At 38.2% G+C, this 27,741-nt stretch overlaps 3 protein-coding genes and 1 long non-coding RNA gene across 9 annotated transcripts in view; 3 read left to right on the top strand and 1 right to left on the bottom strand.

Annotated features, from left to right (window-relative positions):
- Window positions 1-7,157: 7,157 nt before the first annotated feature.
- On the top strand, window positions 7,158-19,620 carry ZBTB26 (zinc finger and BTB domain containing 26). 5 transcript variants are annotated; one of them, XM_072960086.1, is made up of 3 exons: window positions 7,225-7,247; window positions 7,682-7,991; window positions 15,236-19,620. In XM_072960086.1, exon 3 carries the CDS (start codon window positions 15,246-15,248, stop codon window positions 16,569-16,571), a length of 1,326 nt encoding a protein of 441 aa, XP_072816187.1. In that variant the 5' UTR covers window positions 7,225-7,247; window positions 7,682-7,991; window positions 15,236-15,245; the 3' UTR covers window positions 16,572-19,620. The 5 variants fall into 5 exon arrangements, with proteins under 5 accessions (XP_031533380.1, XP_031533378.1, XP_031533379.1 ...); XM_031677520.2 differs by lacking the exon at window positions 7,682-7,991 and having other exon boundaries at window positions 7,158-7,243; XM_031677518.2 differs by lacking the exon at window positions 7,682-7,991 and having other exon boundaries at window positions 7,160-7,247.
- ZBTB6 (zinc finger and BTB domain containing 6) lies at window positions 7,228-25,917 on the top strand. Of its 2 annotated transcripts, none has more exons than XM_031677522.2 (3): window positions 7,228-7,247; window positions 20,472-20,647; window positions 21,877-25,917. In XM_031677522.2, exon 3 carries the CDS (start codon window positions 21,886-21,888, stop codon window positions 23,155-23,157), a length of 1,272 nt encoding a protein of 423 aa, XP_031533382.1. In that variant the 5' UTR covers window positions 7,228-7,247; window positions 20,472-20,647; window positions 21,877-21,885; the 3' UTR covers window positions 23,158-25,917. The 2 variants fall into 2 exon arrangements, with proteins under 2 accessions (XP_031533382.1, XP_072816188.1); XM_072960087.1 differs by lacking the exon at window positions 7,228-7,247 and adding an exon at window positions 19,931-19,949 and having other exon boundaries at window positions 20,580-20,647.
- Window positions 19,623-20,483, bottom strand: LOC140696158 (uncharacterized). The gene is made up of 2 exons (XR_012072255.1): window positions 20,392-20,483; window positions 19,623-19,763 (listed from the first exon to the last, which is right to left on the bottom strand). It is a non-coding gene; the product is annotated as an uncharacterized lncRNA (long non-coding RNA).
- Window positions 25,918-27,381: 1,464 nt separating the features above from the next.
- RC3H2 (ring finger and CCCH-type domains 2) overlaps window positions 27,382-27,741 on the top strand; it is a 48,291-nt gene continuing 47,931 nt past the window's right edge. The window contains exon 1 of the mRNA XM_015240359.3: window positions 27,382-27,734. The gene's annotated coding sequence lies outside the window, so the exon portion shown is untranslated. The remainder of the gene's footprint in view (window positions 27,735-27,741) is intronic.

Genomic DNA, 27,741 nt, shown 5'->3' with positions numbered 1-27,741 from the left:
CTGGGTAGCACCTGTTGCGTCTAAGAGCGGGTACGACCCCAAAGACGACTGGTGCCAAAGCAAGGAATCCCATATTCACCTTTAACGTTCAAGTGCTGTTTCAAAGGCACCCTTAACGATGTTACTCAACTCACCTGCCCTTTAAGGAGGGCGCACAATATGCCAGGATTGCGATAGGTAGGTCCTTTTACAGGTGTATCACTTGGCTTTACCACAGACCTTGAGAATATGATTTTTCTCATTTTGTAAAGGAGCCCGGCCTAAATAACAATTCAGTCTAGAAGTCAAAACTTTTGACTTTAAAGTCAAGTGCGACGGGCTACAACACGGCTGCCTTAAAGTATTTGAGACACACAGAATAGAACAGAAATGAAACAGGTTTCAGAGTATTACTCAAAGACGGGGCTGGGATTTTATTTAAAAATCATTCAAAAGTGATAATACAGCACAATGGAAATAGAATGAAGTTTAAAGTCCCTGTCCTGAATAAACTTACACTGTAGTTAGAAATAAAAACAATGATTATTAAACGTGTTACTTAAGTCTTTATGAAATATTTCTACGGCCTCTCCCTTACTCTCTTTAGTCAAATAGCGTATGCCCTTTTCCTGGTGAAATGAGTCATTCGCGATGTTTTCCTGTAGATTTTGCATCCAAATCAACCACAGGAAAAAAAAAAAAGCTGTGCTGTTGCAGTCCTCTTTGTGACTTGTCTATTTCAATAGACTTGGCTGCACTCCCACAGGAAAGTAGCATTGTTCCTTTTCTCCTTTACAGTTACATAATAATACACACCCATTTTAAAGTATTCAAATAATAGATATAATGTTAGAAAGAAAGTAAAATCCTCTGAAATCCTGACAAAACCACTTTTAATATTTTGGTGACCATACATTCATGTATTTCTTGATTCTCATGTATACCCCCAATATATACATAAATCTTAATATACAAAATTTTATTACAGAATCATTCAGTATGTCCTAGAGAAAAGTAGAAAATTGGGACAACCTACAATAAAAAATAAAAACATCACATTCTCACTACAAATGTTAATACTTTAATACACATCCCTCTTTGTGTGTCTACATATTGTTTTCCAAAATGAGATCACAAGGTTTAGCAATCTGTTTTATTCAGTTAACATCTACCTTACCGTTTCAGTAAACTTTCTTCTCATCTAATTCCTGGATCACATTCATATTTTCTGACAACCTAAAAATATTTTTATAGCTGGCTTTCCCAAATCAGTAATGTCATTTTAGTAAATTTTCCTCTCATTTAATACCTAACTATATTCAAATTTTCTGTTGACCAAAATATATGTTTTTCACAGCTAGTTTTCCTAAATCTGCATCCACCCAGACCTACACTTTGTATCTGGTTGTGATGTCCCTAAGTATTTTTTAATTTAGTGATGAAGAAAATAAAATTGAAAGACACTGGCTTACTGAAGAAATCAGTCCCGTTGAAGTGAAAAATTTCCCACCTTCTGGATCTGAATCGTTGCTTCCTCAAGAAGTCACTGAATTTATTTCTCTAGACCTTGTATTTCCTGGAGACTGGAATTTATATCTCAAGTTCAATGGATTGACGTGGCAAAGTGGAGCCAAAATGAGAGGATCCCTGAATGCTAAACTAAGGAACATGAAGTTCAGTCTATAGACACAGGTATCCTTAGAGGTTTCTGAGGGCAGTGTCAACATCAGAGTTGTTGTTGTTGTTTTTTTAAATTAATTCTGGTAGAAGTAGAGAAGGCAAAACAGGGAGTAAATAGAACACTTGGAGGCTGTCTAAGATCAGCAAGGCTTGAACTAGAGAGGAAGAAAGGAGGGAAAAAGGAACAGGGTTTGAAAGAAATATTTTCAGGTTTGTTGATTCTTTTTTCTGCCCGCTCAAGACGGATTTTAAACCCCCTAAGTGAATTTTTTATTGTTATTGTATTTATCTGTTACTGTACTTTTCAACTCCAGAATTTCATTTTAGTTCTTTTTTTTTAAATAATTTCTTTCTCTTTAATGATATTCTCATTTTTTAATATATCATTTTCCAGATTTCATCCATGTTTTCTTCTGGCTTAATGAGGAACTTAAGATAGTTGTTTTAACTTTTTTGTCTAGAAAGTTAGACATCTAAACTTTCTCAAGAATGGTTTCTGTTGATTTCTATTTTTTCTCTGAATGGGTCATACTTTCCTGTTTCTTTGTATACCTTTTGATTTCTAATTGAAAATGGACATTTGAATCTTATAATATGGTAACTCCCAAAATCAGATTCTCCCTCTTCTCCAGGGGTTGCTGGGTTTTTTTGTTTGTTTTTTTTTTAATTGTTGAAAGGTGTCTTTGTGCTGGGTATCACAGAGTGTCAGCCTGAGGTGAAACCATGAGGTCGTCTCAAATTATTTCTGAGCCTGTAGCTTTTCCTGGTTATACATGGTGTCTTTCTAATTTCCCCCATGTAAGTAGTTTCCTTTCAATGTCCTAGTTCTTAAATGTCTGGCTCCTAAATGGGGTAAAAGGGAAAAAGCCAAACAAACAAAACAGGTGCTGTTCCTTTAAATCCCTTCGAAGTCAATTCAGTGGGTAGGGTTGGAACAATGGCAGCTAGATTCTGCCTGCACTTGAAAACTCAAAAGCAATCAGCAATCAGAGCACAGAACTCTAGTATTTTGAGAACCAGATTCTTATTTCCCGCTCTAGCTCCAGCAAGTCACTCCAGGAATGTGAATATGACTGCCTACCACAGTGCTGAGGGGTAGGAGATGGGTAGTGCTATCACACTGAAGGCTGACATTGAAATTAACATCAGTTTACCACCACACTTTTCCCTGAAAGATGCAAGCATTCAAATAGCACCTGTAGTTCCAAAGTAGTTACTTCAGACAATTTCTGCCAGTACAATTGTTGTGTAGGTAGAGAGTTGGATTCCATGTTCTTCCTACTCCATCTGAGAAACAGAGGGAAAAAAAAAAAAGGAATGAAGAAATGTGAACAGTGAACAGAGCCAAAAGGATCTGTGGGACATTATAAACAGAAACAACATACTACTGTAGGCATCTCAAGAGGAGAAGACAGAAAGGGAAGAAAGAAAAATAATCTAATCTAAGTGTAGAAAGCCAAAGAAAAGAGAGAATCTTGAAAGCAGTAGGAGAGAATAACTCATTACATACAAGAGATCCTCAGTAAGGTTATCAAACAATATCTCATCTTAAATCTTGGAGGCCAGAAGACAGTGGGTTGATAATATTGAAAGTGCTGAAAGAAAAAACTGTTGACAGGGAATTCCATACCTGGAAAAACTGACATTCAAAAATGAGGGAGAAATTAAGATATTCTCTGATTAAAAAAAAAAGCTAAGGGAATTCATTACCACTAAACCTGCCCTTCAACAAATGCTAAGGGAATCCTTCAGGTTGACATGAAAGGATGCTCAACAATATTTAAAGCCATAGGAAGAAATAAAGATCTCTGGCAAAGATAATACATGGGCAATTATAGAAGTATTACTATAATTATCATTTAACTCCACTTTTTATTTTCTATATGATTTAAAAGACAAATGCATAAAAATATTAATCTAGTTTATTGCACACACAGTGTATAAAGACGTAATCTGTAACATCAACAATAGTGAGATGGGACAGAACTGTACAGAAGAGTTTTTGTATACTACTGAAGTTGCTATCAATCTAATTAGACTGTTACAACTTTTGGCTGGTAAATGTAATTCCCATGGCAACCACAAAGGAAATGTCTATAGAATATATGTGGAAGGAAATACAAGGTAAATCAAAACTTTTTACTCAAAAATTCAAATAAACAGAAAAAGGCAAAAATGGAAGAAATGAAGGACACAAAAGCTATAAGGCCAATAGAAAACAAATAGCAAAATGTCCCTCCTTATCAGTAGTTACTTTAAATGTAAATGGAATAAACTCTCCAACTCAAAGGCAGAGATGGGCAGAATGGATTCTTTTAAAAGATGATCCAACTACATGCAGTTAGAAAAGACTCACTTTAGATCCAAAGATATTAATAGTTAAAAGTGAAAAAACAAAAAGATAATCCATGCAGGTATTAGCCTAAAGGGAGCTGAGGTGCTTATACTAAAATCATACAAAATAGACTTTAAGAAGGTTACAAGAGACAAAGAACGTCATTATATATTAATAAAAGTTTCAATAAAGCAAGATTACATAAAAATTATAAATGTCTACATAACTAGTAAGAGACTCTCAAAATACATGAAGCAAAAATGACCAGAATAAAAGGGAGGAATAAACAGTTCCACAGCAATAGTTAGAAACTCTAATAGTGCATATTCAGTAATGAAAAGGACAACCAGATAAAAGATACATTAGTAATTAGAGGACTTGAACATCACAATAAGCCAACTAGATCTAACAGAAATATATAGAACATTCCACCAAACAATAGCAGAATATACATTGTTTTCAAGTTCACTTCGGACATTATTCAGGATAGGCCATATTGGGCCATAAAACTAGTCTCAATAGATTTTAAATTATACAAGGTATCTTATCCAATTACAATGAAATGAAGTTAGAACTCAACAGAAGAAAAACAGGAAAATTAAAAAGATGTACAAATTAAACAACACACTCAAAGAACAAATGGTCAAAGAAGAAATCAAAAGGGAAATTAGAATATACTTGGAAATGAATAAAAATGATAACACAGCATACCAAAACTTAATAGGATGCAATGAAAGCAGTATTAAGAAATTTATTGTAAATGGCTACATTAAGAAGAAGAAAGATCTCAAAATTATACCGAACTTCATACTTCATGCAGTAAGACAACAAGAAAAATAACAAACTAAACCCAATGCTTGCAGAAGGAATGAAATAAAACAGAGTGGAGATAAAACAAAAGAAGAACAGAAAAAGAGAAAAGTCAGTGAAACCAAAAGTTGTTTCTTTGAAAACATCAACACAAGTCAACAAAACTTTAAATAGACTGACAAAGAAAAAAGAGAGAACAAATAACTAAAATCAGAAATAAAAGTGAGGATATTACTTCTGACATTCCAGAAATAAAAAGGATTATAAAAAAATACTATGAACAATTGTATGCCAACAAATAACCTAGAAAATCATGGAGAAATTTCTTTAAGCACACAAATTACTTATATAGATGCCAGATAAATTAGAAAAATCTCAACATACCTATAACAAGTAAGGAGATTGAGTGAGTAATTAAAAACCTCCCAAAAGAGAACAGTCCTGCACCAGATGGCTTCACCAGTGATAGAACTAAGGGGAAAAAACTCATGATCATCTCAATTGATGCAGAAAAGGCATTTGACAGAATAGGATGCCTTTTCATGATAGACTGACATGAGATCTTTCAGAAAAGTAGTTATAGAGGGAAAATTCCTCAACACGATAAAAGTATTTGTGAAGATCTATTATCACATCTAATATCAAACTCAATAGTTTGGCTATACTTCTAAGATCATGAACAAATCAAGGGTGCCTCCTTCCACTGCTGATATTCAACACTGTACTAGAAGTTCTAGCCAGAACTATTAGACAAGAAAAACAAATAAAAGGCACCCAAATTGTAAAGGAAGAGGTAAAACTATATTCAGAGGCAACATAATCATATACATAGAAAATCTCAAAGAATCCACCAGAAAACTTCTAAAGCCTAAGGATAATTCCAGCAACGTTGCTGGGTACAAGAACAACACACAAAAATCAGTTGTGTTTCTACACAGCAGCAACAATATGAAAAGGAAATTAAGTAACAATTCCACTTACAATATTATCAAAAAGAGTTAAATACCCTGAAAACTAGAAAACCTTGCTGAAAGAAATTAATGAAGACCTAAGTACATGGAAAGACATTTCATATTCTTAAGACAGGAAGACTTAAAACTAAGATGGCAATGTTACCCAAAGTGATCTACATATTCAACATTATCTCTATCAAAATCACAACAGTCCTTTTCTCAGAAATGTAAAAGTTGATCCTCAAATTCATACGGGATTTCAAGAGGCCTGGAATTGCCAAAACAATCTTGAAAAAGAAGAATCAAGTGTAAAGACTCATACTTCCTCACTTAGAAACTTCCTACAAAGCTACAATAATTAACAGAAAATGGTGCTAGTATAAGGACATACATTCAGTCAAATGTAATAGAACAGAGCACCCAGCAATATTTCTCACACATATGGTCATTGATTTTCAACAAAGGTTTCAAGCCTTTTCAACGGGGAAAGGACAAACTTTTCAACAAATGGTGATGGAGAAACAATAACCATATGCGAAAAAATGAAGCGGACTATCGCAGTGGTGACAGTTACACAACATTGTGAAGGTACTTAAAACATAGAACTTCACACCTACAAATGATAAATTCAGCGTGTGTTTTACCATAATACCCACCTCCCCCAGCCCTCACCCCCGCCAAAAGAAAAAAGAAAGAAAGAAAGGAAGGAGAACCCAGTGAGCAATTGGATTAGCAAGGAGGAAAGGACTCTAGAATAATACTAAAGTTTTCTGGTTGCCGGCACTGCGTGGGTGATGCTGTTCACTAACACAAGGACCACAGGAGATAAGAAGCAGGTTTGCAGATGAACTTGAGTTCAAAGGTACACAACACTGAACCAACTGTAAATGACTACTAGGTAGTTGGCCATAGAGCTCAAGAGAGCTGTCTGGTCTGGCGAAAGAAATTTGTGAATAGTCAGCACATTGTAGATAACGGGGATTGCAGGAGATCCCTGGGAAACACCAACATCAGGAAAGCCAGGGAAACGAGCTTCCTTCCTTATACTTTCTGGACCCCAAGGAGGCGAGTCCACATCCCTAGGCGGGAGGGGCTTACCTAAGCTTTAAGAGCCGAGGCGCCCCCAAGGCCCACGCAGGCAGCAGACGGCCGAGGCCCCTCTCAAGAGGAGCCGCTGAAAAAGAGCGGAGCGCGCACACCAGAGCTCCGGACGCACCTCGGGTCACCGACGGGGACGCTTGCGGGAGCCCGGCGCACTCCCTGCACCCCGCCCACAGCTTCCCTCTCCCGGCCCTGCCGCCCTCCCAGCCTTCCGATTGGCGGAGAGGACCATGGGACCTGGAAGTTGTCTTTGTCCGGCGAGGGCTGCCCTTCCGGTTCCGTTGGGTCCCCCTTTGGCTCGGGTTCCCTGCCCCTCCCCCTTCCCGGAGCCCCGAGGGGCCGGAGCTCCTGGCGGTGCCGGATCCTGACGGTGGCCTTTCCCCGGGTCTGTAAGTGCGGAGGCGGCCGGAGCGCCGGGTAGGGGTACGAGGTCTCTCAAAATGGAGCCCCCTTGGGGCCCTGGATTGGCCGGGACCTGCACTGGGATGGGGGCCGAGGGGCTGGCCTAGGCCCGGGGGAACTTAAGGAGCCCTTGGCCCAACCCATGCTGTGCCCCGCCCCTTTCCCTCCCCAGTGTCTGGAGTGGGGAGCCTAAGGATGCCCCAGGGACCTCCTACTGAGACCCCAGCCGAGGGCCCTGCAGTTGGCTTGAATGCTCCACTCTGGCATCTTGTAGGAAGCTGGGCCATGGCAAGGCCTCAGTGCCAGACCGCGAGAAACACTATGAGTGCTAACCTAGGTTACCCTTTTGCTACAGCACCTTCTATGTTTCTGGCGCCGTGTCAGACACTGGGGATTTGTAAGATATTGTTCCAATTTTCAGGGTCAAGTTTGGGAGCCAGATAAAAACAAGTAAGTGCTCCTACGTTATATATATATGTCATCTATGTATGAACTGTCCAAGGGGCAGTTGCTGGGAAGGCTGAAGAAAGAAAGTCATGTCTGAATTATACTTCTTGGACAAGATAAGGTGGAGAAGAGCTTTTCCTGCAGGAGGAACAGATGTAATGCTCTGAAGGAATGACTGAGCATAACTTGTGTGGGAAGAGGAGGAAGGAGAAACAGGGCTATTGTGCAAAGGAGATACGAAGCTGGGGAAGTAAACCGAGATGAAAGGTTTAATCCTAAAGGAGGTGAGCACTTTTTGAAGAGTTTTGAGCAGGAGGCTGAAATGGTCAGATTTGCACTTTAGAAAGCCATTTTGTTCTGGAGATCAGCCTATAGAATAGGAATTTCTATTAACTGATTGTGGACTCTTAGCTAATGTCTAAATGCTCTTATTGGAGATCCTTTTGAAAGATTAATGGGACCAGCCTAGTGAGAAGTAACGAAATCCTGAAATGGAGTTTTGACGGTGTTATTGGAGAGAAGGCAAGTATGCTGTAGTGAATGGTGTCAAGATTCTGTAATAAATTGGATGTTTAGGGTAAAAGAAGTATCAAAGCTGATTCCTAGGTTTTAGGCCTGTGGTATTTGAAAAATGTTAATGCCATTATCAGCATCAAAACCATAAACTTAGTGTAGATTACAAATTCATTTTTTGGATATGTTAAATTAAAGGCCTAATGGGATAGCCACATGGAACTGTCCAGTATAGAGTTGGAAATGCAATCTGCAGTTCAGCCTAAATGCTGTGGCTAGAGGTAGAGATTTGAATCATCATAGAACATAGAGGTAGAAGCCATGAGAATAGTTGGCATCAGGAAGAGGTTACTGAAAAAAGAAGGGAATATTTGGGGGGGAATGGTTGCATTTACCAAAAAGAAAGAGGAATTAGAGCTAATGGTAGTTGGTGTAGTAGCAGAAATGGAAGTACATGATATAAGAATACAGGGTTCCAACAGCCAAGAAGACCCAGAAGTCAAGAGAAGAGAATACCAAGAAGTGTCATTTGGGACAATTGATGCAGAGCATTTGGGAAATGGGGGGGGGGGGGGAAGATTGCATGTCTTTATCAAGAGATCATGAGTAACTTTTTACAAAGCAATTTTAGTAAAGTGATGAGGTGATAGTCTATGAAATAATGGAGACCTCAAGTTGTTTGGTGTTAAATGGGAATGAAAAAAGGCCACATGTGAAGGATTGCACAAAGAAAATGGACAAGATTTATTTGTTTGCTTACCTAACAAATGCTTGTAAAGCAAAGTTCCAGGCACTGTTCTAAGTTCTTTTAAAAATTAACTTAATTTTAAAATTTAATTTACTTTAAAGTTAATTTCCCGTAACAACTTCTATGAAGTTATATTATTATTTAACAGATGGGAAAACTGAAGCACAGAAGAGGTTAAGTAACTTGCCAAGGTCACAAAGCTAGTAAGTGGTTGAGCAGGATTTTGATTCTAAGAAATATGGCTCCAGAATCCATGGTTTTACCTACTGCACTAAGCAGTGGCTGAATATGGGGGTCAAAAGAATGGGAAATTTTTAAGCAAAGATAGACTCATTGGTAAAAAATGGAGAGGCTTGGAAGGAGATCCAGATTGAGAAGAAGGTAAGTAATGGATTTATGTTCGTGTTATGTATTTGTTTTTTATTTCTTTTCTTCTGTCTTAGATCTTCTTCCAATCTGTGCCATTTTAGGTCAGTTTCATTCACAATTAGGTCAAATTATGTCACACTTTAATCTATTACTGATTATCTATAATCATGTCTCCTCTTCAGTTTCAGACCTGTGTCCAGCTAGGTAGTAGATCTCCCCTTTGATGTCATGCAGGCTCCCCTGGTTAAACATTTCAAGATCCAACCCATGATCATCCCCTCCAATATTCCCTAGCTTACTTAATGACACTCTGTTAAAGAGATCCTGTCACTCAAATGAATTATCTTGGAGTCATTTGATTGTACATCTCTTGTTCCCCACCTTGGTCACCAAGTCCATCAGTTCTTTGTTTGAAATGTCTCTAGAATCTGTTTCTTCTCTCCATCCATATTTTTGTTATCTCTGTTCAGACCCTCATCATTTCTATCTTGATTTGTTAAATTAAGAGCATACTAACAGCTTTCCTTGCCTTTGCATCCACTGTCCTCAGAGCCATTCTCTGTAAGTTTTTATTTTTGACTTACTGAGTTTTAGACAGTGTAAGAGTTTAGATATTATGCATTTCAAGTGATAGAGTAGTAGCGCAGGAAAAGTGTTTTTGATTAGCTTGAATTGAGGGTAAGTTTGGTTAAGATTAGCCATGAGGATGGGGATTTAGGAATTTTTTTAAATAGAGGAGGTAAAAAACATTGAGAAACCAGACAGGCTTTCTGAGGAAGTAAGCCTTGACCGAATAGCAAAAAATCAAGGATTAAGATTTGAAGAATATATGTACCTTTATACAATTTAGTGAACCCTTGAGGAACAGGCCAGCAAAAGAATGGTGGAAAACTGAACCCAGAAGTTAAGTAACTTGCCCACTTCTGTACAGTAGTTTAAAATGAATGAACTAGATCTATTATCTATTCAACATAAATAGCCCTCAAAAGCAATAAATGGAAAAGGAAAGTTCCAAAACAGTATGTGTAGTTTATATGTCAGATATGTAATTTTATTTTGTATTGTCTGTGGCTAGGCATATAGAAGTGTTATTTTTAAAATGAGTTGGGGAGGGAGAATCATGAAGAAACAAACTTAGAACAAACTGAGTACTGAGTGGAAAGAGGTTGGGAAAGGGGAGTTCTACTTTACGTATAATCAGAAAGTTTCCAGGAAGAATATACTTCTGTAATTTTACTTACAGTTATAACTAAAACAAAAGAGTGAGAACTTGGAGAATGCAGTGTCATGAAAGTTACCCAAAAGAAAAAATGATTGAGGTTTATAGAAAGAAAAACTGTAGTATGTTACAAGCCCTTTGAAAAACAGTATATGGTATTAATGAAAGACAAAGATTTCCAAGTAGTTGTGAATCCTAAGTTGAAAGATAAAGGCATTTTTACGAGGTAGATGAGGAAATAGACTGACACACAGCTTGGGAGTTTATTACACAATACAGACAAATTTTCCTTATCAGTATTATTAGAGGCATTTGAGATAAGGAACATGGATATTTTCTTGCTGCCCATTTTGCAGCAATGAACATTGTTCAACCTAGAATATATTCACTGATCATTTTTGGTTACTTCTGTTTGAAAAGAGTGACATTTTCAAATTAGCTGGAACATTTTTTTACAGAAATAATTATGGAAGAATTGTGTAACTATGAACAAAGAGAAAGTGATCTGAAGTGAGACTATTCCTGTTTCATTGATGTTTAAGAAATAGGTCATTTAAAAGTTACTAGAACTCGGCAGTATTCAGGCTTAATCATGGTAACCTAGACAACAGAAGATAAGGACCTGAACCATGCCAATGATAGTAAGAATATAGAGAGAATTTGGAAATCATTCTGAGGAAAGAATGAGCAGAATATGGTGACCAAGTCTCTATTCTTCCTGATTAGTTATTTGCTTTCTTTCAGTTACTGGAAGCTCTGCTATAATCTAGAATTATGTGAGTGATTTTTATGACAATTATGAATAATTGCTATTATACTTACAAGGTAAATACAGTTGGGGATTCTGGAAATCAAATATATTCATTATTTTTATGGGTTTTTTTTGTCCCCCAAAGGGGGACATTGTTTCATTCTACAAAAATAAATACACAAAAGATAGAAAAATAATATAAAGTTAAAATAGACAAGAAAGGAAGGTAAAACAAGGATAATACATAAATGGCTTACTGTTAAAGTCCTCTAGATTTGACTTTAAATTTGGCTTTAAGTTGTACTTTTTGTTTTTAAACATAAACATTTTATTGAAGAATAACTAAACACACAAAAGCATATCAATCATAAGTGTACAGCTGAATGGATATGAGCAGAAAATCTGAACAGTACCCGGTTAACGTCCGTAAGATAAAACTTCAGCTAGCTTAGTTGTTTCATACGTGAATTTTGGCATCATGCAGCTTGAGCACACATTCTGTTTCTGACAGTTAACACATTATGCCTCTCTTAAATTGAGCAAGTTAGTTATGTTCACCAAGCTTGAGTTTTCTTAGAGGCAAAGTGGAGATGATAATACCTACCTTGTAGAGATTTTGAGAATTAAATCACTCAATTTAGGTAAAACACTTACTCAGCAAGGATTCAGTAAAGATTAGCTATTATTTCTCTTATTTTTTAAATAAAATCTAACCAGTTCATATGAAACAATTTTTCCTTTTTACTTTGAGATTTTTTTTAAAGTTAAAAAAAAACACTTAGTTTTAAATTTGGTTTTTTGTTGTCAAAACTATTTTGGAAATAAACTCCAGAAAGAAATTTTTCCCAAGACACTCAAAAGAGGATATCATGATATTGAAGAGCATCTTTACCATAACTCAATAATAATTCCATAATGAACATTAAGAGTTAATTATGGCTTTTGCTGAATGAGCTGTGTGAAAAATAGCAATTGGTCTTTGCCCTCAACTAACAGTCTGTTGGAAAAAGAAACTAGTGACAGGAAACAATTAAGGGATAAACTGTGTGGCCTGGAGATAAGAATTTATCAAAGGGAGACAATAGAGTGGACTGACACATAAGGGAAAACTTCTTAAAATAAACAGTTTCCTCTTAGACTAAAGCAGGCAAATCATGCACTTCTAAGATACCTGTTTGCTCCCGTTGGTAAGTTTCTTGAGACTGATGAATAGGACGTAAATGAAGCTCCAACTCCTATCTTTGGAGCTTCATGGAACAATTATCCCTGAGGATTGTGGTCTAAAGCACTTCAACCATTGTCATACTGTACATGGAAGAAATTAATGCTCATTTTGGGGTGTAAGTCGGAAAATACTGATCTGAGGGTAGATTTAGGACAAGCTGAACTCTAAGAAAGGATTCTCCTTTTGTTTGGCTTGAAACAACATTTATGTAATTTCTAGTTATAACTTGGGACATTCACCATTTCCAGAATGAATATGTTAAGCTACCGTAATTGCTAAAACTGACCAGTGATAATACAGTTTTACCACTTTCTTTACTGATATATTCCCTGCATCTTCTAGATTTTTCCTTTTTATTTGATAAATCACCATCTTTTCCCTGATAATTACATTTGCTTCTCTACATGCCTCCCCTCCCTTCTGTATACTCAGAATGCCATTCAAGGGAAAAGTTTATAATTTATGTATAAATATATTTTAATATACTTGTGGCATACTAACTCCCCCTCCTAAATTTCACCTCTCTTTCAATAATTTCATTCAGCTCAACTCCTAAGTTTAGAACCTTTATATGTTCCCTTTTTTCATTTTCTGTCTCCAGTCATCAAGTTTTTTCAAATTTCTTTTGTTATTTTTCCTTGCTTCTTATTCTCATTTCATTCCTTTCTAGGCGCTCATGCCCTCAGACCTGTAATGCATATGCAGATACTGAGCTGGTCTTAACATCAGTTCTTCCTTCTTACTATCAAGTGAATCTTAATGGTTCAGCCAAGGCAAACTGAGCACCTGCCGTATGTTTAGTACAATATTGAATCGAAGAGATTTTGGCCAATAATGTGGCTGCATTAAGTAGAATCTGAAGCAAAAGGAAAAAGCGTTTTGCCCTAGAGATGCAGGTACCCAGCATCAGCCCCCTTGAAGAAGATGGAGATGATTCCCTCTAATGCCACGAAGCTTGCAGTTCAGAGGGGAAAGGACAAGTATTTAATAACGTATTTTGAGTGTTAAGATAGAAGTGCTAGGCTGTAGGTCCAGTAGAGACAACTGTTGTAACCTAAGGGGTTAGGGAAGGACCCTAAGAAGAAATAAAGGAGTCAGAATTGGCAAGGAGTCATGTTCTGGACTAAGGAAATAACTGTGCTAAGGCTTGGAGTCAATAGAATGTTATCATAAAGCAGGCAATGAGCAATATGGGTAAGACCTGGATACTGCCTTCATGAGCTGGTGTTCTGTGAGCCTTTGTAAGTCAGTGTTATAGAAGGTCAAATTATAAGATTGAGTTTCAGGGGCCAGATGTGGCTAGGAACACCTGGCTGTCCCATGTGATTGTCACCTATGGAGATGATGAATACACAAAGTTTGAGGTGAATTTATTGATGCACTAAGACTGTAGAGCTAATTCTCAGGGGTAGACCTGGTATACCTACTTGATCTCACAGAAAACTGGTATTTAGACAGGGTGCCAGTTTATTATTTTAACAATGACTGGTGGACTGGAATTACCATGTTGACATGGCTAATTCTTCCTTCCCTTTAGAGTGACACATGGGAAGCTGAGTTATCAGAAAATCATTTGGAGAGTATGGAATCAGAACATGGGGACTTTCTCCAAAGGAATTGCTACATGAAGGGGCAAATATGCAGTTTTGGCAAAGATACCTTCTCCGTAGTTGAATGGGTTATGCCAGTGTTTACCTTAATTATTGTTAAATTTACTTAATCAGTTTATGTTCAAGAGGTTAGTCTTCATCCAGGAGACAACAGGAGGTCACAGAAGGATTTTAGGCAGGGGTTGGGTATAATCATATCTGTGTTTTTGAAAGATGACATGTGGTATAGAAGTTTGATTAGAGATAGTAGAAGCTGTAACCAACAAACATTTGTGAATCAGTTCCAGCAGTCCAGTTGATGAGTAATGATGGGATAAAGGGATAAAGAAGAAAGAATAGAATCTAGTAGGGATTAGTCAGGTATACCTTCCTCCTACTCAGATTCCCAGCAAGTGGCTCACCTGGTTTTTCTAAAGCAAATATTTTATTTACTTCATGCATCAAGAAATATTTCTTGAGAAAGAGTTTAGATTTGTCTAAAATACGCAGGATTAAGACCTATGCCTTTGACATTGTTCAAAGGTTGTCTCTTTCGGCATGTGACTTTCATTTTATTGCAGGAATACTTGTGTGAGTAAGTTTACATCAGTTGAAACGGAAGAGGGTTTACCCAGGAATGGGGCAAGCAATGTCACTGCAGTTCTTTAAGATACAAAGCAAAGGAAAAGAGTGTTTTGCCTACAAAGAAGCAGGTTCACAGGGTCATGCAAAATAAAATACTTATTTTATGATTACTTGTTGGGATGTTTTAGGTTGAAACCCAATAGAATTCTCATTTGAGAAGCGAAAAATGCTCTTGAAGTAACTCGAGCGTTGTTCTTGTATTAAGCATCTTAAAAAGTTGAATGAATGCCAAGGTGTTTACACTGATACAGGTCCACTCCTGAGGTGCAGTTGACACTTGATGTTGGTAAGGAGTAATTTTGAACAGCCTTTGAAAGGTGTTATACTAGCTTCCCCTTTCAAGGAAAATTTCATTCAGATACATATAAAGAGGTATGAGAACACAAATTTGTTTTTGGAAGGAAAATCCAGGTTTTCTTAATTGTTTGAATTTTCTTAAATTCATCCTTTTTACATTTCTGTTCTTTAGGTCTGCCAAAATGTCTGAAAGATCAGATCTCCTTCACTTCAAGTTTGAAAATTATGGAGATTCAATGTTACAAAAAATGAACAAATTAAGAGAAGAGAATAAATTTTGTGATGTTACAGTTCTCATAGATGATATTGAGGTGCAGGGGCATAAAATTGTGTTTGCTGCAGGTTCCCCCTTCTTAAGAGACCAGTTTTTACTGAACGATTCCAGAGAGGTGAAAATCTCCATATTACAGAGTTCCGAAGTGGGGAGACAATTGCTCTTATCCTGTTATAGTGGTGTGCTGGAATTCCCTGAGATGGAACTGGTAAATTACTTGACTGCTGCGAGTTTTCTTCAGATGAGCCACATTGTAGAACGGTGCACGCAGGCCTTGTGGAAGTTTATAAAGCCAAAACAACCAATGGATAGTAAAGAGGGATGTGAACCACAGAGTGCTTCTCCCCAGTCAAAAGAACATCAGGGAGATGCCAGAGGCTCCCCAAAGCAGGACTCACCTTGTATTCATCCATCTGAAGACAGTATGGATATGGAGGACAGTGATATTCAGATTGTTAAGGTAGAATCTATTGGGGATGTATCAGAGGTTAGAAGTAAAAAAGATCAGAACCAGTTTATTTCTTCTGAACCCACTGCTTTACATTCATCAGAGCCCCAGCACTCCCTGATAAATTCAACTGTGGAAAACAGAGTAAGTGAAATAGAACAGAACCATCTCCACAATTATGCCCTCTCCTACACAGGCAGTGATAACATCATCATGGCCTCAAAAGATGTCTTTGGGCCTAATATTCGAGGTGTAGACAAAGGCCTACAGTGGCATCACCAATGCCCAAAGTGTACCAGGGTGTTTCGCCACCTGGAGAACTACGCCAACCACTTAAAAATGCACAAACTCTTTATGTGTCTACTCTGCGGCAAGACTTTTACTCAGAAAGGCAACCTTCATCGACACATGCGTGTGCATGCCGGCATTAAACCTTTCCAGTGTAAAATCTGTGGGAAAACCTTTTCTCAGAAGTGTTCCTTACAGGATCATCTTAACCTTCACAGTGGAGATAAGCCCCATAAGTGTAACTATTGTGACATGGTTTTTGCACATAAGCCAGTTTTGAGGAAACACCTTAAACAGCTGCATGGCAAAAACAGCTTTGATAATGCCAATGAAAGGAATGTGCAAGACCTCACAGTGGATTTTGATTCTTTTGCATGTACAACAGTCTCAGACTCTAAAGGGTGTCAGCCACAGCCTGATGCAACGCAGGTGCTGGATGCAGGTAAACTGGCCCAAGCTGTCCTGAACTTAAGGAATGATAGTACTTGTGTGAATTGAGTAGGGGCTTTATGCTCACAACTAGAACTGACTGAAAATGTGGCAATAGTCTGAGTCTTTTTAGGAGTGATTTTGCTAGTTTGACTTCTCCAAAGCCCCTGTGCCAGTTGTAGGGGTGAGTCAAAGCACTAACAGACCAGGCAACTTGCCACTTGGAGTGGTCTTGCCTTCCTTTTGTCCTCTCCCATGTTCTGTTTTGAATTATTTATCCTGTGATGTCTGTTTTCCTTTCCCAAGGAGAGTATTCCATTTGTCTACCTAACATTGACTTATGTCTTAGACTGACACTGTTTTAGGCTTTCCACTGGGCACGTTCTGAAGGTACCAACAAATCAGTAACATCACCTGCACTCCACTAACAGATGCAAAGAGAAATGAATAATATTTTTCTTTGGCAGAAAAGAGGCTGAGATACAAGGTGATACTACCATTGGCCTGAATATGTAATAGAACTTCTGGTTGCCTATCGATAATTCACCTATGTCTGATAAATGAATGAATCTGCTTCCTACACTTTGTATTTGTTTTGGAGCTGGCTGTAAAGAAGCATTTTGGTTTGTTCTGTACTCTTTTCAACAGCATATGGTCCAACTTCATGTCTTGAGAATCATTCACGTAGACCAGAGTACAATTATTGAGCACCTACTACTGTTGCAGATAGTTAGGAATCAACATGAGGACCATAATCAACAAAAGATAGAATACAGTTATACACCAGTACTATTTGGGAGGTCTTCCCCAAAAGATGCCAAATGCTTGTAATTAACGTGTAGCTCACTTGTTGATGCTTTTGAAGTCGGGATTGCTCCAAGCACAGTTAAAATGTGCTAATGTATGATGATCTCTCTAAAAAGGGGTTATTTGGGAGTCAGTCTCTGGAGTTTGTTTTAGAAGATAGCCATCAGTAATGTGAGTTTGGCCTTCAGAGTTTGTCCAGTGTATTGCAGTAGTCTCTGAATTTTCATTTCCTTGTGTACCTTAATTTCTAAAATGGATGAAAAAAGTGGGTCACGGAAGGAGCAATCAGGTTTTTACATTTAGATATTCCTGTAGAAGTATACAGTCCCCCTTGCCATGTTTGATAACTTGCTAATACAAAGTTGATCTTCTGATATGGAAAAACAAAACCACTGTTTTTCCTAAAGCACGTATTATAGCTCAGAAATAAAATTTTGAGTCTTGCTAGTTTCTGACCCATGAGTTAGATTTAGGCAATAGGAGTGTTTGAGTCCTTAGAGAATCTTAAGAGTTCATTTAGTCCACCTCTCTTTTTTAAGTTGGAGGTATCCAAAGCCCAAAGAGGTAGCCTGGCCAAAGTTGGCCCAAGTAGTTAAGTAACTAAATATGAGCTAATGTCTCCTCACTTCTTCTCACTGTCGCTTGACTTAAAAAGATTTAGTACATGATCAAGAATACCTTAGCAAAAAACTCCTAGTTTGTGCTTCCCCTTTGTGAATCCCTGTTTGCTTAGAGACAGCCTGGATTTTGCAAACAAAATATCACAGAAGGATTTATTTTTGTAAATTAATTTTTGGTTAGAATGAATATTACATTCTTCCTAAGCAAGTGACTGATTTGCTGGGTATTGGTTAGGAAGGGAAAGGACAAGTAAGAATAATGTGAGAAGGATCCAAATGTGAAACTGATTTTTGTCTGGAAACAGTGTTTATTTAGTTTTATCAGGATTGTCTTTTCTTTTTTTTTTTTTTGTTTTTTGTTTTTGAGCTATGAGAGTCCATGTACAGAAAAGCCAAAAATTAGGTTTAACTTGAGTAGGAGTTCTTGATGCATTTATGTGTGAATCTGATTTGAAGTATAATTTCTACCTTTTGTTAAAAGATTTAAAATGAGAATAAAATTGAGTGATAAGACTAATAGGTATCTTATACCTAATGTCACTCATTATGTGGTCTAAAGATGCTGCCTAGCATTCTGGTTTTTATATGATCCAGCCAAAGAGTACCAATTCTATGCAACCATGAGACACTAACATGTTAACCAGTGTTTTGCTATTTTTTTTTCTCTAAACGTCATTTTATCACAGGGAAATTTCAAGTTGGAGTGCTTCCTTTACTTAACATTCATGCCCTGTTTTTGTTACCGGTTTGAAGACTAAAAGGCATGGGTTCAAATAAGATTGGTCTCTTTGGTTGGAGACTAGTTCTGGATTCATTCAGTCATTCAGGAAACATTTATTGAGCACCTACTGTTACCAGGCACTACGCTAGATACTGAGGGTATGGAGGTAAGATGTCTATGGTCCCTGCCCTCACAGACCTTACAGTCTCATGTGGTCTTAGTGAGATAAGGTGTCAGTTTGATTTTACCCTAGGAATAATAAAGAAAACTGCCTTGCTTTCTTTGATCATTTAAAATCAGCAACTTGATGGTTTTGTATCAGTAAAATGTCTAGTTCTCACCTTTTGCAACTGCAAACCACTGAAGTGGTTAACAGTCACCCCCATTTCTTCACTGGAGAGGTTTCTGTTTCTGTGAGACATTTTCTTAATTTACTTGATTTTTCTCCTTTTTTATTGATACATGTTTCTTAGATTGCATTGCAAAGTGGTCAAGTTACTGATATCAAATACGTTTTACAGTATTTGATAGGGGAAGATGACTTTCAAAACTAGTCATATTCTTATAGAGGAGGAAGACCTTTTGATACTTTAGACATTCAGTATTTGTATTTTATGGATCCCCAGGATAACAAGGAGAGAGGGCTCTCTTTACCATAGTTTGGTTTAAAAATTTTACTGTGTCATGGTTATTTATTTATTATTTAATATTAAAGACAAACTCCAAACTGAAGTGGCTCTGAGGTAAATCAGATGTGGTTTTAATTTGTTTCAGTTTGTTTATTAGAAGATCTATAAATGGAGGGTGACCAGTGTCACTACTTCTAAAATCTTGTCCTAAACAAACAACCCAGAACATTTTATTTCAGCTGGTGAATAGCTGTTCTAAATCTGTTGTATGTTAGACATACTATGAACTACCTCTTCACTTATTATGGGGAAGTTTCCTTAATAAAAGTGTGACAATTAAAGCTCTGGTGTCAGCTGTTTATTTTCTCTCCCCTCCTGCTTCCCTTTCCAGTTGCTTGAATTTGAATACAGGAATGCTTGCTTCACTCCAGTTCTTTAAAACACATGTTAATCAAGCACGCCGAGCTTGGTTTCTGAAACAAATCTGGGCCAACCAGAAAAGTGTTACTAGGGTCAGTTACTTCCTCGTGTACTGTTGACTGAGGAGGTAGAGCAACTGCTTTTAAGAATTAGTTCAGACATTCCATAGCGCTAGACTTCGGGAATGCAAAGATCAGTAAGTCACTGACCTAAATACCTCCGCCTAGATGGGACACAGATTTGAATACAGGTATGGTAATTGCTGTAATGAAGGCAGCCAAAGTCTTCCTCAGTGAGAGTCAACTAACTAAAGGACAGCTCAGGATTTCTGAACGAGATTTTGAAGGATAAGTGGGAGGAGGGGTAGGGAATGTTGGAGGAAACAGGTGGGCCAACGGTTTAGATACAAGGCCTGGGCTTGCCAGGGAACTGAGCGGGAAGGGGGCGCGGGAAGGAAGAGAGAGGTTAAGGGGTGAGGTAAGATTCAAAGGGTGGGGCCACAACCTGATCGGGCATTAGCTAGGCAAATTCCTCCGCCACCTTTTACATTGTATATGCCCAGGTAAGGAGAGGACCCGGTCTCTAATTATCCCGGAGGGCCTCCCAGGGGTCTCGGAGATGGGTACTCCGACAGACGCACTGCACCCTAACTTCACAATCCGTTTGCGTTTCGGATGTTGAGGAGAACTCACGGAGGAGATGGCTCAAGTGCCGAAAATGGGACGGAAGAGATGGAATTTGCCGGAATTCGGGTGCCTTTCTGTCATTTCAGGCGCGGGGGGAATGAGGAAGGGAGACTGTCCCAGAATGTCCTTCCGGGACGCCCAGCCCGCCCCAAAGAGGAATAAAGCTAGTTGACACCGGATGTGTTTCCTCCCAGGCTAACCCCACCTTCCGGCCTGGGCCGCAGCCGCTGCCTCGGAAAGCTGGGCTCTGGCTTCTGAGTCGGTGAGTGAGCGCGATGGAGACTCGGGCAGGTGGGGAAGCCCGAGGACGAGGAAGGGTAGGGCAGCGAGGCGCGGCCCAGGAGTTGGCTAGACTGGTACTGCCGGCACCGGGCCCAAGGCCTTGGTTCTGGCAGCTTGGCTCGGGAAGACCTGCCTGGCGAACTGGAGGATCTCTCAAGGCCACCTGGGATCCAGATTCAGTTCAACAGATATCCTCTCAGCTGCCTGTGCTCTGTTTCTGGACCTGGGCTTGCTGCAGGAACTCAGATAAACCAGGCTCCATTTCGTGGTGTTCTGGGCGCAGCTGACTCCGTCCGGGCAACAGGTGGAGGGGTCACTGAAGTCTTATTTCATTCGAGCCTTAAGTCAGATCACTAGCTGGAAAAAGGAACTGGAAGCTCGAATGTAACATGTGCAAATGTGCAAAGGTGTATTGGGCCTTCTTGTCTGGGCATTGGTGAAAATCTAGGTATCTTAGAAGCTTCAGTGTAAAAGAGGCAAGATAAAGCCATAAAGGTGGAGAAGGCCAGATTTCTCGTATTTGCTAAGAAGGTTAGGCTATCCGGAGGTAGACAAGAACAATGGAGGATTTAAAACAGAAGAGAAAAAGAATTTTTTTTTCTAAGTTTTAAAAGATGTTAACCTGGTGGCACTTAGAAGGAGGAGGTAGTTTGGAATATAGGAGAGAGTGGTATCAAAGAGACCTGCTAGAAGACTGCAATGGTGCAGGTGAACAGAGAGGACCTGCAGTAGTGATGAGGACTCGAAGTTTGGAGATTACATTAAGGTTTCTAACTTAGGAAGCTATATTAGGTCAGCTTAGTAGTGGGCATTGACATTGTCCTTGACCACAAAGCACATGAAATTTAGCCAAGGAGGAAAACAGAAACCGTTGAGTACAATTCAATGTAATAAGCGCTGGAACAAAAACAAAACAAAACAAAACAAAAAGTGCCACAATTGAAAACTGCATTTTATTTTTCTGGGTTTTGAGATGGCTACATAGGGGTTTATACTTAGCACCCAGATTAGAATTTGAGTTGTACTGCATTTTATTTTTCTGGGTTTTGAGATGGCTACATAGGGGTTTATACTTAGCACCCAGATTAGAATTTGAGTTGTCTCTTACCCAATTAAGGTTTGGGATTTTTTTTTTGATTGTTGTTACTATCACAATGTAGGAAAGCATTCCCTATACTTACATCAATGTTTATGTTTTATTTTACTTAGATTGTGACCATGGCTGCTGAGTCTGAAATTCTGCACTTCCAGTTTGAACAGCAAGGAGATTTAGTTTTGCAGAAAATGAATCTTTTGAGACAGCAGAATTTATTTTGCGATGTGTCAATTTATATTAATGACACTGAGTTCCAGGGGCATAAGGTGATTTTAGCTGCTTGCTCCACTTTCATGAGAGATCAGTTTTTACTCACACAGTCAAAACATGTCAGAATCACCATCTTGCAGAGTGCAGAAGTTGGCAGGAAATTGTTGCTCTCTTGCTATACTGGAGCACTTGAAGTTAAGAGGAAAGAGCTTTTGAAATATTTGACTGCTGCTAGTTACCTTCAGATGGTTCACATTGTAGAAAAGTGCACAGAAGCTTTGTCAAAGTATCTGGAAATTGATCTTTCTATGAAAAATAGCAATCAGCATGCTGACTTGTGTCAATCCTCAGATCCAGATGTTAAGAATGAAGAAGAAAATTCAGATAAAGACTGTGAAATAATTGAAATTTCAGAAGATAGTTCTGTAAATATAGATTTCCCTGTTAAAGAAGAGGAAAGCAGTGCTTTACAGTCTACAGTAGAGAGCTTGACATCAGAGAGAAACGAAATGAGGTCACCAGAGCTGTCTTCAGTAGACCCAGGTTTTAAAGACAATGAAATTCGTATCCTCCATGTGGAATCTATCAGTGATGGAGGTGTAGAAAATGAGAAGTTTTCACAGCCTTGTACCTCTTCAAAAGCAAGCATGTATTTCTCTGAAACACAGCATTCACTGATCAATTCTACAGTTGAGAGCAGAGTGGCCGAAGTTCCTGGGAATCAAGATCAGAGCTTATTTTGTGAGAATACTGAAGGAAGTCATGGGACAGTGAATGAGATCCAAAGTCTAGAGGATGCGTATTCACTGAGGCACCAGTGCCCCCGGTGTCCTCGTGGGTTTCTTCATGTTGAAAACTATCTGCGCCACCTTAAGATGCATAAACTGTTCTTGTGCTTACAGTGTGGGAAAACATTTACGCAGAAGAAAAATCTCAACCGCCATATTCGAGGGCACATGGGCATACGGCCCTTTCAGTGTACTGTGTGCTTGAAGACATTTACTGCTAAAAGCACACTTCAGGACCACCTGAACATACACAGTGGGGATCGGCCGTACAAATGCCACTGTTGTGACATGGATTTCAAGCACAAATCTGCCCTGAAAAAGCACTTAACCTCTGTCCATGGCAGAAGCAGTGGTGAAAAACTACCCAGGCATGATCTTGAAAGGCAAAATCTATAATCAGAATCACACCTTTCTATGTGAGCCTTATATCATACTGTTACACAAGTCTCTATAGAAATGCAGCATTTGTAATATCGCATTTCCACCCCCATCTTTGGGTCTTATTTTTGGTCTACCTACACATGTTATTCTTTCTGAACTTGTACTACCAGTTCCAAAGTGTGGGAGACGTGGTAAAGCTGATGGGATGCTGTCTCATCTCATACATTATGTAAAAGTCCCAGTGATATACCTAGAGAAACAATGTTCCTCTTAAATATTCTTGATTCTGGTGACAGAGGAGATCCAGCGGTATTTCCAGATTCTAAGCTTGAGACTTTAGATAACTGATATAAGTGTAAAATCCAACTATACAGTGACTCTAATAAATTAGGATAATGGGAAGAAGATAAATTTCAAAACATACTGTTATCCATTATTATTCACTTTAAGAACAGAACTAGTGAACTTTTTTTTTAACCAACTATTGGATTCTAAACCAAACACTAAGGTATCTATTGTTTTAAACTATAAAGGAACACAATTGAGATTCACTTGGGAGTAGCAGAATTTCCTTATACATGAGCTAATATTCCTTTAAATAGCATTTCCATGAGTTGTTAATATATGTATTTTAGAAATGATTACTTTGGCCTATGTTTCTTGATTTTACTTAGTACAACTGCATTTAATAATTTTGTGGCCAGTAAAATTATACTGTTGGCATGGAGCTCTAAGATATTTGTTCCATTTCCTTTTTGAAATTAGTTTTATTTTGTTAGTTGACATATAGTAAAACTGATCTTTGGTTTTGGTGTACAGTTCTATGAATTTTAACACATGTACAGATTTATGCAGCCACCACTGCAATCAGGATATAGAACATTCCATCACCCTCCCAAACTCCTTTATTCTGCCCCTTTGTAGTCAATTCTTCCTCCTAGCCCTAAACCCTGGCAACAGTCCTCCATCACTATAATTTTACCTTTTCTGAAATACCGTAAATGGAATCTTACAGTATGTTTCCTTTTGAGATGCTTTTTTTCACTTAGCATAATGCCTTTGAGATTCATCCATGTTGTGTGTATCAGTAGTTCATTCCTTTCTTTATCTTGGATTGGCAATACCAGTTTTCTTGCTGTCACTGGATGAACAGTTTAAACATGGGGAGCAGCTATTCATGTTCTCTTAATTAATAACCTTTCATTTTTATTAATGCAATTTTCATTTACTGTGTATTGACAAAAACCCAACCCTCCCTAGAGTTTTAGTCTATATTTCCAGAAATGTGCCAAAAGTAAAACCATGACCATGTGGCTATTTTACTTAGAGTGATAGTTCAGATTGTGGATGAGCCATTGCTCTCTTACTATTCCCATCCACGTGTAACACAAAACATTCTTTGTTGTTATAACAAAGATTAAAATATTTTGCCAGGCAAATCATATTTTCTAAAAAACAGGAACTACTTTTGGTAAAAAAAAAAAAAAAAAAAAAAGCCTGACTGAATACATCTTTCAAGATGTTCTATTCCTCCTCTAGTCACCTCAGCTTTATTTAGAATTTATGCTATGTTTAGTTTATGTTGAAGCCCTTCCATATTTTAAAATGTAATATACTTTGTATCATTTATTTGAATTTTGTGATGAATCCCATGTTGATTGTTAGAAATATTAAATATCCTTTTTGTGATACTTTGTGAAAAATATATTCTGTATAGATTTTTAACTCTGGGAGAGATTTTAAAGAATCCAGCTCTCATATTTGGTAAGAAAACCAGCTTCATAACTCCCAGGTCACTAGTTACTGACATTGGGTAGGTCACTTCTCTTTGAGCTTTTCTTAAATTTGTATAAAATAACAGCTTTGATCTTGATAATTTTTAAGGTCATTTCCTGGTCTAAAATGTTATTTTATATTTAAATCTTCCTGAGTTCCTAAGGACAGAGAAGAGGGGAAAGCAAGTGAGGAGAATTTTGTGTTTTTATGAATGTTGCAATTTGAGTACTCCTTTGAAGACAGAATTTTTCTAAGTTAAAGTGTTTTTCTTCCACTGAGAACAGTGATGGCACAGTGCTCAATTTTCTTTCCCATTTGACACATGATAAGCCATTGGTAGGCATGAGAACATTTCCCTTCCAGAAATAGTTTGTGATTGAAGTACTTTTCTTATTTTTGCTTCCTAGGATGAAATTTTATGGGGGAGGGATGAGGATGGGAGGGGAGAGTAAAAGAATAGTAGTAAATTTTTTTGAGGAATTGATATCTATCTTTGATGTTTGAAAAAATTATGATTGTACTATGTTTATGTTTTATGTGTGCCTTGTAAGATTCTTGTGAAATTTTTTGTAAGCACTTTGAGATTTTTGCTTGGGGGTGGTGTTTTGTGAAAGTGATGATTGTTATTTATTATTATTTATTCCTGTTCAGTAGCACAGAGTGATCTCAAAACATTCCTAGGAGAGTGTGTTGTTTGCATGCTGTGTCTAAACAATTTCAGGAAAATGAAATCTTTTAAAAAATGCAGGTATGGCAAAGTAAATTGTTGAATTTATTCACTTAAAACATTCACTTTTAGTTGTTTGTGTTTCTGGTATGATGGGGAAAAAATGCAGTATGCTTCACTTCAGCCTTTTCATTTATTGGATTTATGTATAAAAAAGGTCTTGGAAAGGCAGTTGTTACTTTGGTGTAAGAGAAAAATCCTTGCCCTTTTTCCCTGGATGTAACTATCCTGTATGTTTACATAAAAAATAATAAACTGGAGATGGGAATGGAGAGCTTTGTGTTTTGTCTATATCTGTGAATTTTAAAGAAGGAAACTATTATTCCTGGCTATTCATTTAAACATTTGTTCAAATTTTACAGAGTCCTTACGATATTTACCTGTATTAAATGTTAGGTATACAGACAAAAATCTCTATTCTCATCAAACTGTCATGAGACAGTAAACAAGTAAAATCAATATACTATGTCAGATTTTGAAAACAGTGTTGGGGATAACAACGTAGAGATAGGTAGTACCAGGGAAGGAGAATTGGAATTGAAATTTTAAATGTGAACAGGTCACCTTTGAAAAGTCTTATATTATCACATTCTACTGTCCAGTGGAATGGAAATATAGGTGTATGTATGTGTATATATATATATATATATATATATATATATATATATAGGTGTGTGTGTGTATATATATATATATATATATATATATGAATACCCCTATACCTATCACTATATAATTGAATGGAAAATAGTAAACCAAATGAACCATTGTTGGGAAACTTTCTCTTGGACTGATGTATATTTCATAAAATGAGTGATAAATGATAAAAATTCATGGAAGAATGTCTTTAATGTGGCCAACGGAAAAAAAATTGTTTCCTTGTTATCCAGGAAATAACCATATACATTTTTAAGCTTATAATTTATAAACTACCTTTCCATATATCTTCTAATTTGTGGTGGGTTTACTTCCATAGATGCTTTTGTTGGCCATCTCGTTTCACATTGGAAAATGCCTCGAGTTTAATTATAATTCATGGCTATTTTCTTAACCTGTGTTTTTCAGTTTCTCATCAGTAATGAAGATATATAGTACCTGCCTTCTAGGATTATTTTGATGAGCACATGAAAAATAAAACAGTAAAATTAAAATTTTGTTACCTGATACAGGACCTGACACATAGAATAGTCCATTAATGTTATTTCCTTGATCCCTATTCCCAGCCTGCTTCATCTATAAAAACAGTAAGAATAATTTCTACCTTAGAATTTGTTTACTACGAAAAATCCTTCAACAGATATATATTGATATTAATGCCAGAATTTGAACTTGAATTTTGATCCCTGCCAGCTTCTGAGGAGCTCAGAATTTATATATAAGGCGTTAGTGCCTGCCAAATGAATTTTTTTTGTTTAGTAGGGAGATTGCTTGGCACCTGTGTGGAGAGAGTTAAGGATCCGGTTGGCATTTGATTATGTGACAATGAGTAGAATATAATACAGATGCTCAGAAAATGTTCAATCCATACCATGCCTTCCACAAGGAGACTCACAGACACTGGCTCAAACTAGTGTCTAGATGGCTGGCTTAAGGCGTATATGAACGGGCAGGGAGTTTCCCATCAACCCCTTCGGCTTGCCCAGGCCTCTCTACAGCACCTCCCACAGTGCTCCAGGGTTCCATGGTCACATGATAGGGGTGGTTCGGTCCACCAGAGAGAGGCTGATGCGCAGTCCAGGTGGCGAGGGGTACTACGCTTCCCGTCCACCTCCCCAACTCCCGGTCTTGCGTGTTCTCGCGTGAGGTGGGGAGTATCTTCTCGCGAGACCTAGGTCGGGATCCCTCCAGGTCCGCCTCCGTGGTGAGGAGGAGGAGGCGGAGGTGGAGGAGGAGGCGGAGGGAGGAGGAGGAGGCCCCGTCGCGGCCTCCGCCGCCGCCAACGGGGCTGTCCCTACCTCCCGATGGAGTTTGAGGTCGTGAAGCCGCCGCCGAGCTCTGCCCCGGCGAGACGAGGCGCCTCCGTCGCCGAGCCGCGCCGTCGCGGGGCTCCCGGGAGCGGCCCTTAGCGACCCCGCCCGGGCCCCCTCAGGTAGGGC

This window comes from Vicugna pacos, chromosome 4 (genome assembly GCF_048564905.1).
Source record: "Vicugna pacos chromosome 4, VicPac4, whole genome shotgun sequence".
NCBI lineage: Eukaryota > Metazoa > Chordata > Mammalia > Artiodactyla > Camelidae > Vicugna > Vicugna pacos.
This window is presented reverse-complemented; position numbering and strand designations above follow the sequence as displayed.

What these genes read in the sequence shown, in the direction of transcription:
- ZBTB26 (XM_031677520.2), top strand. Translation starts at nt 15,246, where the DNA reads ATGTCTGAAAGATCAGATCTCCTTCACTTCAAGTTTGAAAATTATGGA.
- ZBTB6 (XM_031677522.2), top strand. Translation starts at nt 21,886, where the DNA reads ATGGCTGCTGAGTCTGAAATTCTGCACTTCCAGTTTGAACAGCAAGGA.